This window comes from Pteropus vampyrus, unplaced genomic scaffold (genome assembly GCF_000151845.1).
Source record: "Pteropus vampyrus isolate Shadow unplaced genomic scaffold, Pvam_2.0 Scaffold391, whole genome shotgun sequence".
Lineage (NCBI taxonomy): Eukaryota > Metazoa > Chordata > Mammalia > Chiroptera > Pteropodidae > Pteropus > Pteropus vampyrus.
In genome coordinates this window covers 1,471,702-1,483,127 of record NW_011889172.1, presented here as the reverse complement: position 1 = coordinate 1,483,127, position 11,426 = coordinate 1,471,702, and the positions used below count along the sequence as shown (strand labels likewise).

The 11,426-nt window shown below is 48.8% G+C and overlaps 1 protein-coding gene across 1 annotated transcript; it reads left to right on the top strand.

Moving 5' to 3' along the window:
- Nucleotides 1-721: 721 nt before the first annotated feature.
- ECSIT (ECSIT signalling integrator) lies at nucleotides 722-11,151 on the top strand. Its single transcript, XM_011380332.2, has 8 exons — nucleotides 722-873; nucleotides 3,266-3,384; nucleotides 6,012-6,429; nucleotides 6,777-7,000; nucleotides 9,696-9,753; nucleotides 9,870-10,018; nucleotides 10,205-10,310; nucleotides 10,794-11,151. The coding sequence occupies exons 2-8, from the start codon at nucleotides 3,289-3,291 to the stop codon at nucleotides 11,042-11,044; spliced, it is 1,302 nt and encodes a 433-aa protein (XP_011378634.1). The 5' UTR covers nucleotides 722-873; nucleotides 3,266-3,288; the 3' UTR covers nucleotides 11,045-11,151.
- The last annotated feature ends 275 nt before the right edge of the window (nucleotides 11,152-11,426 follow it).

Here is an 11,426-nt window from a genome sequence, read left to right as displayed (position 1 = left end):
CCGCCTGACGGCGCTGAAGGCCAGGGAGAGAGGGTGCACAGGCATCTGCGGAGGGAATGGAGGCGTTGGCAGGTGTGGGAGGGAAGGGAGCTCGGCACCGCCCCGCCGGCCGGCCCTCATGCTACCTGGAGGCGTTTGCGGGAGTCCAAGGCGTTCACAGGCCCGCCCGAGGCTATGGAACACGCGCGGGCAGAGCGCCTAGACGCTCATCTGGCGCAAAGCGGAGCCAGGAGGCTGAACCACCTGAGCGGGGCGCCATAGGGACGGGCGAGGCTAGTCATTGCGCGTTGGCCACGTCCAGGCCCCAGGTACCTCCTCTGCCCCACTGCCTAGCCCCTACAGCCATTGGGGTGGATACCAGATGCACAGTCTCTACAGTTACCATGCCAGAAGGCAAAAGGATTACCCGAGGATCACGGACCTGCCGCACATAATGGAGAAGTACAAATTCAGGGACCCAGACACAGCATTTCTCACACACTTGGGGGGTATTGCCACCCTTAATATTTTATTCCCACATTTCAGGTGGAAAAACTGGGGCAGCTAGCTGGACTCACGCGAACTTCCCCCGTCCCCCCACCCGCCGAGAACGATACAGTCACTTCCTCCCAGGCTTTACTCCTTAATTCCCAGGTCGGGGTTGCGGCTTGCCTCGTTAGGGGTGGGGCCTGGCTCGTTACAAGGCGGCACCGAGGTCGTTCCATCTTGCTATTGGTGCTCCTCTCTTTGGGGCGGGACCTCCTTAAACTGGCGTTCTTGATTTGCTGTCTCCTTGATTTGGCGGCCCATGACCTGGAAAATCTCCGGGCAACATGGCAGCGCCCAGCGACCAGATGCAGCCGGCCGGGAGTCCGCGGCCGCCCGCTTGAGTAGGTAGGTCGTGCGTGGGGAGGCGAGCACGAACTGCAGGGCCCCGGGGCTGCCCGTTCTGAGCCGGCAGCGCGGGAGGGTGGCCCCAGAGAGACCTGCTGCAGGGCCAGGGCACCGTGACCTCTTAGGGTGCAAGGCGGGACGTTCGGGTAAAGGCCTCCCTCAGTGTACCCGCCTCCTCACGTCCTTAATCTCCCATTTTGCAAACGGGACAGCTGAGGCTCCGAGAGGTTAAGGCCCTCTCGCGAGGTCACACCGCAGGTCGGTAGCTAGGCTGCAATTCGAACCCTCGTTTGCCCGTTTCTCCCAAGAATCCTGGCAGCCAGCCTCGGAGCTCCTATAGATACACTACGGGGTTCAGATTTGTTCAGATTTATAGATTATAGACGTTTTGTAGAAATTTAGCTCTTCTTCCCATTCCACTGATACTTGTTAGGCACTACCACATACCAGGCACTGTCCCAGGTGCTGGAGACACAGCAATGAGGAAGACAGACAAAAATCCCCCTCCTCCTGGGAAGACGAGCCAGACATTGAACAAGTCAGAAATAAAGAGAACAGCTGATTCCAGTAGTATTTGTTAAAAATCCATTTACCAGGGTGATAGGAACTTTAGATAGGAAGTGGGGCAGCAGTCAAAGAAGGCCCCGTTTGTATATAAACCTGAATGACCAGAAACAAATATGGACGGATCTGGGTGAAGAAATTTCCAAACAGAAGGAAACGCAAATACAAAGGCTCTGGAACTAGAATAAACATATCTTGTTTAAGGAAGTGTAGATGGACCTGCCAGTGATAAGAGTTGAATTTGGAGGTGTAGACTCTGTCCGATTTTATCTTAGGTGTGATATACCATTAGCAATTTTAGGCAGAAAATATTGAATTTAGTTCACATTTTAAAGGCCAAGGTGGGAAGAACTGACTGGAGGCAAGGAAGAAGAGAAGTGGGGGTCTGGGAAAGAGGTCATGGATTAGGGTGGTGACCTGCAGATGGAAAAAAATCGGTGCATTTGGGATAGATTTGGAAGTAATCAGTCATCAGGCCTACTTGATGGATTAAATGGGGGAGTAAGGGACATAGTGTACACAGCAGTGACTCTTAGATTTGTGGCCTGAATGACTACGAATGGTGGGGCCATTGGTTAGGATGGGGAGGAACAAGTTTAAGCAGGGATATCAATTTGGAGCAAATTAAGTTTGATAGCTGGGTATACGCAAAGTGGCAGGTATGGAGGCTGGAGTTCAAGGCTGGCGATAAATATTTAGTTCCATCAGCACACATATCATCAATAATGAAAAGAGAAATAACCCAATTTTAAAAATGGACAAAGGATCTAAATAGACATTTCTCCAGCGAAGATATACAATGGCCAATAAGCACATGAAAAGATGTTTAGCATCATTAATCATTGGGGAAATGCAAATCTAAACCACAAGGAGATGCCACTTCACACTCACTAGGGTATCTGTAATAAAAAGACAATAAGTATGGGCAAGACAATAATAAGTATGTGGAAAAACTAGAACCTTTATACATTGCTGGTGGGAATGTGAAATGGTGCAGCCACTTTGGAAAACAGTTCCAGGGGCTCCTCAAAATGTTAAACATATTCCCAGCAGTATGACTTCTAAGTCTATACCCAAGAGAAGTGTAAGCACATGTTCACGCAAAAACTTCTACATGAGTATTCATAGCAGCATTAGTCATAATCGTAAAAAAGTAGGAACAACCCAAATGTCCATCAATTGATGAACGGATAAATAAAACGTTATATCCATACAATGGAATTTTTTTGGCAATTAAAAGGAATTTAATTTAAAGGTCTGATACATGCTACAATATGGATAAACTTCGAAAACATGCTATGTGAAAGATACTAGCCACAAAAGAACACATATCATATGAATGCATTTATATGAAATACCCAGAGTAAGCAAATTTGTAGAAATGGTACATTACTGGTTGCCCAGCATTGAGGATGAGGGGAAATGAGAGTGATAGCTAATGTGTTCTAAAACATTCTAAAATTAGATTACAATTCTCTGAATGTACTAAAAAAAAAAAAAAAGAAAAACACATTGAATTTTACACTTTAAAAGGGTGAACTGTATGGTATGTGAATAAAGTTGTTTAAAAAATGAAAAGAATGACCCAGTAGAGACGAGGACTATTACTGGAGGACATTCTTCTAGATAGTGGAGGCTCTGGCCCAGCAGAACAGGGAGCCTTGGTTGTAACAATCATTTAAGCTCCATCTTGTGGATGAGAAACCAGCGGAGCTGGTGAGTTAGCCAGCCATGCAGTCTGGAATGGGGTCTCCGCCTAAAGGAGGGGTCTCATCTCTGTTAGTAGGCAGGGTGCCAGGCTGATGCTGTCTCTTTCTCTCTTGGCCAGGTGATTGTCCAACTTGCAGAGGCATGAGCTGGACCCAGGCCAACCTGCTGGCCCAGCGCCTGTCTTGGGGCTGGGGAGGCATCTGTGGCACCACCCTCGCAGGACGCCCCTTCTCTCAGGTAACTGCCAGCCAAGAAGTCATCGGGGTGGAGAGAGGCAGGTTTGGAGTTTGCTCCCAAACCCTCATAACCCACCCAGTGAAGCCAGCTCTGGGGTGTCTGGGCTGGCCTGTCTGCTCTAAGGGGCCAACTGAATGTCTCTTACTCATTTTAAAAAGTGCTGGTCCCACATGTATGAAGGAGTTGAATTTGAAAATAAGAATGTATGAGCTAAGCAGATTTGGGTGGTGACTCTGGGTATGTAGGAGTCTACATCTCCTTGTAAAGATGTAGGCAGAAAATAGAACTTCCATCCTTTACCCAAAGTGACCAGATGGCCCAAGCCAATCAATGACCATAGACTGCAAAAGCAATGACAATGACAGTGCTGATAATATTAATAGCTCCCTGAGTGAGCCCTTCCTTTGTGCCAGGCCCTGCGCTGTACATTTCATTACATTGTATCCTTTGGGGGGAGGGTCCTCCCCTTCTTTTGGATATTCTAGAGCTTCCTTTCTGATGTTTGCCTTATGCACACACCACCTGGAGTATTAGTTGCCTACACTTTCACTTTAAATGAGCGCTTTTTTTTTTTTTTTTTTTTAAACATTGCCTTATCTGAGCGGGACTTCAGGATAGCTGTTGGGGGCAGCAGAGCAGAGACTCCAGTCCCAGCTCTGCCGCTCTGCAGCTATGTGACACCAGGCATCCCACTTCACCCCCCGGGCCTCAGTAACATGGGTACAGTAAGTGCTCAACAACACATGGAACATAAGAATATTCAGTAAATATTAGCTCTTATTAGCTGTATATTTTTTAAGATGCCTTATTGGAATGTATGACCATTCTAATTTAAACATTCAGTTAAATTAAAATTTAATGAGATTGTTAGTGTACCATACCATCTAGAGCAAGGGTTGGCACATTTTTTTCGTAAAGGGTCAAATAGTAAATATTTTTGGCTTTGTGGGCCACACAGTCTCTGTCACAGCTACTCAACTCTGCCACTGTAATGCAGAGCAGCCCCAAGCCAAAAACAATCAATGAGCATGGCTGTGTTCCAATAAAACTTTATTCGAAAATGCAGGCAGCCGGCTGGATTTGCCCACAGGCCATAGTTTGCTGACTTCTGTTCTAGAGAGATCTGGTCTGCTCCCTGCAGCATGCACTCCTCCCTCTGGAAGCAAGACCTCCTTAACCCAAGGGAGATGCCATCATAACAGATGGGGAAACTGAGGCCTGAGCAGTAAAGTGGAATGTGGGTGTCACCTGGCAGAGGACAATCAAGCTGAGACTCCTGCTGACTCCAAAATCTGCATTATCTTTTTTTAACTCAGTTTTCGAAATTTATCTTTTGAATAGGTAATACAGTTAGGTACAGTGGGCAATATAATTTAAAATTCAAAAAGTTCTTATGCGACATCATGACAAGCATCTGTCCTGTTCTGCTACCACTTAGCTCCCTTATCTAGAGGCAAGAGATATTACCCACTTACTCTATTTCTTCCCAGAGATATTTCATAGAAGCAAAAATTATATATACTTACACTCAATTCTCATCACTTGCAGTAGTTATGGTCTACAAAGTTGCTGCATACACTGAAATAGCGATTACTAAACCTTTGCTCCCAGGGTTCCTGCGAGCCTCTGGTCATTTTCCTCAACCAATCAATACATAACCTTATTGTATGTGTGTTTCTGTTTAGATACTTTATTTAATATATTGTTGATTCATTAACATTGAATTCATAGCCAATAGCACTATAACTCATTCCCGAATGAAGCTTATCAGCCACATGTATTTTTTCTGTAAGCAACAGCAGAGCCTTCTTGCACACAGGAACCCTAGGCAGCACTTCTGCAGCACGCTAGGGGCCATTTTCAATAGCAAAATCACCAACAAAAAGATGCAAGGAACATGCACTAAATAACCCTCTAAAAGGACACTGGTTAACAGTGTGAGAGCCGAGACAAGAAGGCAGAGCATCCCCTCGTTCAACCTCAGGGGACTCAACTGCACGTGTCCTCAAATGACTGGGAATGTGCCATGAGGGAGTACTGATTTGGGGATTACAAGTACATTTTAACGAGTAGGCAACATTGCAAATACAGAATTCCCAAAAAATGAGGATCTATTATATGGAAGTTCGGGATTTTTTACACACATGGGAACCTATACTGTTTCACACCCTGCTTTTTCATTTAACAATATACTTCGAAGCTCACCCCAAATCACACGAGACCTCTTCAGTGACTTTTACAGCAGCAGGTGCTTTGTCTAAGCTCACGGCCATTTGCTTTATCATTTCTTTACCGATGCACCTTGGGGCCATTTCCACAGACACAGCGGGTGCACAAAACTCATTTGGTGTAGGTGTGTTTAGAGCGGGCATATTTAAATACCAGAAGCAGGAGTGCAGAAGGGGCGTGTGTGCTCTTGTAGTGGATGTTGCCCAGCTGCCTCCGTGGGGGTTTCACCGTTGTTTTCTGTCTGTAATGGTGCTTGACCTTGGGTTTGTGACCACAGCAAGCTTCCTCAGAGGCCCTTAGGGATGCCCATTGGCACTTTTCCCAGAAAAGAGCCAGCCCAGCAATCCCCTAGGGGCACTGGGAAGTGCCAGATTCCAGCAATAGTTCTCTGTCCCCAGGTGTCCCCCCAGGCCCTGAGGGGCCTCCACTGCAGCTCAACCACCCACAAATCTGATTCATCTCTGGTGCCTCACCCACCTGAGCCCCCGCGGCGGCCGGCCAGGGCGCTGGCACCCCACGAGGAGCTGTTCAGGCAGGCACCGGATGGAGCGCGGGACAAGGCTAGCTTTGTGCAGGCCGTACAGAACTTCGGGCAGCACAACGTGCACAAGCGGGGCCACGTTGACTTCATCTACCTGGCCCTGCGCAAGATGCGAGAGTACGGCGTCGAGCAGGACCTGGCCGTCTACAACACGCTGCTGGACATCTTCCCCAAGGACGTCTTCAGGCCTCGCAGCATCTTTCAGAAAATCTTCATCCACTACCCACGGCAGCAGGAGTGCGGGATTGCCATCCTGGAGCAGATGGAGAACCACGGTGAGGCCAGAAGGCTCGGGGCAGGGGCATGGCTGTCCCCTTCTCGGGTCTGGGCCCCTCTATAGCTCCGTGGCTCTGTCTCCTCCCTCTCTGGCCTGCACCTCCTCCCCATCTCTCTCATTCTCTCTGTCTCTCATCTCTTTCTTCTATCCCTCTAATTTTTCCTTTAAATTCTGATTCTTTCCTCCTTCTCTACCATCAATTCTCTGACTTCAATTCTGTCTCTGGTTTTTTCAATCTGCCCCTCCCCACGTTTCTTGGTCCTGGACGCCTCTGCTGGCTCCCATCCCTCACATCTCCCTTCTGTGCCCCCTCCCTGAGGCTGTGCTGCCATCTGCCTTGCACAGGGGTGATGCCCAACAAGGAGACGGAGTTCCTGCTGCTTCAGATATTTGGGCGCAAAAGCTATCCCATGCTCAAGTTCGTGCGCATGAGGCTGTGGTTCTCCCGCTTCAAGAATGTCAACCCCTTCCCCATGCCCCAGGATCTACCCCAGGACCCCGTGGACCTGGCCAGGTTGGGCCTGCGGCACATGGAACCTGACCTCAGCGCCAGGGTCACCGTCTACCAGGTATCTGCCCCTGTCTACACCCTCAGCTGCCACTGTGGGTTGGAGCCCCCTTCACTCAGCCCAAAAGACCATGATTCTGGACTGAGCCCTTCACTGGATTCCTATGGCCCTCATTCCTCACTGCAGCTTGACCTCTGACCTCTGCTTCTAGTCCACTCCCCACATGCACTATACTCCAGGCATCTGTCTTCCTTTCTGTTGAGTGATCTGTGCCAGTTCCCTCCTAGGCCTGTACACTTTGTGCTCACTGTTCCCTCAGCCAGGAACACTCTTCCCCAGGACTTCACATTCTTTCAGTCCCCTTCCTAACCACCCCTGCCCTGTACTGAGCTTGGTCACTTATTCAGTATGACTCAGTTCCCCGTGTCACCCAAGGCTCAGCACAGAATCTGGCACAAAGCTGACACTCAACAGCTGTTGAATGACTGGATGAAATATTCCATACCCCCTCACGTCCTCTCCTGAGGGCCCCACTCACGCCAGGCCACATGGGGGATCCAAGGAGAGCCCCTCGTAGCATTTGTCTGGAGGCAGATGCCGGATAACAGACAGAGCCACTGGTTCTGAGGTGCAGAAGCCCTAGGGGCCATGGTAGCCCAGAAGAGGCAGGGAGTGGGGAGGGCTTCCTGGAGGAGAAGGTATGCTGGGCTCAGGCAGGAAAAGACAGGCGAGGAGAGTATTCCGGGCAGAGGGAGCAGCATAAGCCAGGGCTTGGAGGGTCGAGGAAGATGCTGAGCTTCCTTTGGTGCAAGTTGGGATTGAAGAGAAACAGCATGGAGGATGGAGTTTTGAACCTTTTGGTGAGGAGAGAGCCAAGAGGAGGGATGGGGGGAAGCCATATTTCTGGAAGGAGTCGTGATTTTGAAAGTACCCTCTAGTGGCCGTGTGGGTGGTGTTGGATGGTAGGGGAAGAACAGAGGGGGTAAGGTAATGGGTGATGTAATGTCCAGGTGAGAGAAGATGGAGACTTGGCCTTGAGTGTAGCAACATATTGCAGGGTAGTTTTTAACTCATTGCTTCATTTTTTAAAGTAATGCATTAAAAAGCCAAACAGTACACAAGAATATACAGTAAAGAGTTCTCTCGTCTCCTGGCCTTTCAGCCCCATCTCCCCCAGAGGTCATCACTTCTGTGTCCCCTTCCAGAGAGACGCCATGTGTTTGCAAGTAGATACTTTTTTTGCACATATATCCTTTGTATTTAAATATTCTATTTCCCCGTCTCATTATGAAAAATATATACAGAGAGCCTGAAGCTATGGTAAATGACCACTAATGCTACCAAGATTTAGAATGGAAACAATCCACATATTCAACAAGTCAGCTACCTTCAGTGTGAGAAGGGAGGGGAAATAAAACTGCATATACCTATTTGCCTATTTTCACAAAAATAAACAATGCAAAGTCAGAAATTTATAGAAATCATCATCTCTGGGCAAGCAGAGGAGCTGGGGTAGAAAAAACAGGAATGGAAGAGAGATGTGGGTTTATTTAATATGGATTAGCTTTTATTAAACTATGTTTCGTGTATTAAAAAAATAAGAAAAACCCACCAAAATTGTACACAAATGGATGTGGCTAAATGTCTAATTGATAGCATAACCAGTGAGAAAGTCCTTTTGAGTTACTGTCATCTGACTGCCCAACCTTAGTGGTATGGCCTGTATTCTAACAAACAAGATCTGCAGAGAAATCCTGAACTTAATCCCATAGCATTACGATTATTGGTAATGTCAAAACTATTTATGTATGCTGATGGGCAAGTCAAATAAGTGCATGTATTCCTGCTAATAAGAACCATTAGAGATTAATAGCATGAGAGATAAACATACAATCAAATGTTAAAAAAAAAAAATCCAGTGTTAAACAAAAAGTCAGTATAAATATATTGTCCAGTAAAAGGGCCCAGAAGCAAAACATACACTTTTTCCACCCCAAAAAGTATACTTTTAAAAGTGTTTCTCCAGTGGCAGAGCATCACACACATTCTGCATCTTGCCTTTTGCTGATTTCACTTAATACTATGGTTGGGGGTCCATTCTGTGTTTGGACCCATTGATCCATCTGTTACTTTTAACCTGAAATGATGGATGATGTGTGTGCCAGCAGCTGTCCACTCTCAGATGTTTCGATCAGAGCGTATCTGCATTTTTTTAAAAATTAAATTTCATTTAATTTTTGAACATTCAGAATGTAAAATTAAGATAAAAAAAGTTATTCCTTCCCTCCCTGTCCTCTATAGAGGAAAACACTGTGACCTGCTTCTTGTGTCTCCTTTCTGGGGTATTCTGTGTGTGTAATTTTTTCTTTTCTAAATTTCACAAGCACTAAGCACTAACTATGTGCCAGGCATTGTCAGTGGTTTAAAACCATCTCAATTAAGTGTTGTTATAATCCCCATTTGAATTGGAGAAACTGAGGCACAATGACTTGGTCAAAGTCATACAGTTTTGGCAGAGCTCAGATTTTAACACAGGTGAGCGGGCTCCAAGGTTCCTGCTATGTGAACATCTTAAACGTTGGCAGCTATGATGCTGAACTGGATAGATGCAAGGACGGGGTAGGCTTGAGTGACATGTATGAGGCCCAGTAGATGGGCTCCAGATTCGCTGGGACCCCCCTTCCCCATTTCTCTCTCCCCAGCTCCTCTTTGGGGGCTGGGGGTCACCAGCTTCCACCCCTGCTCTTGCCTGCAGATGCCTTCATCCAAAGACTCCACAGGTACAGCGGATCCCACCGAGCCGCACATCGTAGGTAAGGCCCTGTACATGGGGCAGCTGGTTTCTTACCGGGCCTGCTGAGTGGACTCCCTGGGCCTCTGGACAGAGACCCTCACTCAGCCAGGGCCCCCGGGCATGTTTCCATACCAGGAATCCAGAGTCCTGATCAGCAGGCAGCACTGGCCCGCCACAACCCAGCCCGACCTATCTTCGTCGAGGGCCCCTTCTCCCTGTGGCTCCGCAACAAATGTGTCTATTACCACATCCTCAGAGCTGACTTGCTGCCCCCCGAGGAGAGGGTGAGGGCCCAAAGCACAAGTGGGGGTGGGAGGGGGCTGGCACTGCCCTGAGGGCTTGTGAGGGCTCACGGAATGTGGGAAGGGGGCAGTTCCTGGTGATGGTAGGGGGCAAGCTGTAGGTGGCTGCAAGATCAGAGGCAGGGCCTCTGACCCTGCCTGCATCTCACCACAACCACCCCGGGGTAGGAAGCAGAGGAGATTCCAGAGGAATGGAACCTCTACTACCCGATGCAGCTGGACCTGGAATATGGGAGAAGCGGCTGGGATGATTACGAGTTTGACATCAATGAAGGTAAAAACTGGGATAAGCAGGACTCCAAACACCGCACTAGATGAGCTGTGACTTCTGGGGTTGAGGGGTGGGGTCCAGACTGAGACCCAGCAGATATCCAAGCACATGCGTGTGCATGCGCACACACACCCAGGGGTTCCAGGCCTGTCGGCCCTGTCATGGAGCACCTCTACTGGCCATGGAGTCTGGCCAGGACAGGGCCTTTGCGGGGAAAAGCAGCTTATATTCTTAGGGTCTCAGGGGAGGAGCACACCACCCAGCCTCAGTTGGGGAGTTGGGAGAACTTTCTGGTAGAATCTTGAAGAACCAGAAGGCATCACCTAAGTGAAGCATGGGATGGGCAGCCTAGGAAGAGTATATATCTTGTGCAAAGGCAAAAGGGAACCTAAAGCTCCCAACTTTGGCCTGGAAGGGCTGTAGACATGAGATGGGGGACTGCTCCAGTCCCCACTGCACAAACTGAGGGCCTGTCTCTCCCAACAGTGGAGGAAGGCCCTATCTTTGCCATATGCATGGCGGGGGCCCACGACCAGGCTACACTGGCCAAGTGGATCCAGGGCCTGCAGGAGACCAACCCAGCCCTGGCCCAAATCCCGGTGGTCTTCCGCCTGGCAGCATCCACCGGGGAGCTCCTGGCATCCTCTTCAGGACAAGAGGAGCCATCCCCACCACCACCTGAGGGACAGGAAGAAGAGGAAGATAATTCGCAGCGACAACAGCGAGGCCAGAGTTGAGCCTGAGTGGACACATGGGCACAGACTTGGACTGGTGTGAAAAGTATGATATGACCTTCGAATGTACAGCAAATAAAAGTTTCCCGGCTTGGGGCTGCCTTCCCTTCCCTCCTCTTCTCTCTGGCAGTGTGGCATCCCTGCCCCTTTAAAGCCTGGTGGCACGCTTTTCAAGGGCTCTCCAAATCCAGTCTGAGAGGTCAGACCCAGGCCTTACCTATACCTTCACCTGACAGCTCCCACCCTTACCTTATCATCTCCAGCATGCATTCAGGATAAAGGTGTGGAGGAAGGAGCTCCTCACTCCCCAAGGTCTACGGGTTCAATTGGCTCTTCCCGGGGTTACCCTCAGACCTTCAGCCCCTCCCTCCGTCTCTACGAAGTT

Bases quoted from the DNA above. Each gene is read 5' to 3' on its own strand.
- ECSIT (XM_011380332.2), top strand. From the start codon at position 3,289: ATGAGCTGGACCCAGGCCAACCTGCTGGCCCAGCGCCTGTCTTGGGGC. The intron at 7,001-9,695 runs GTATCTGCCCCT...TCTTGCCTGCAG, and splicing joins CCAGGGTCACCGTCTACCAG to ATGCCTTCATCCAAAGACTC. The intron at 9,754-9,869 runs GTAAGGCCCTGT...TTTCCATACCAG, and splicing joins CACCGAGCCGCACATCGTAG to GAATCCAGAGTCCTGATCAG.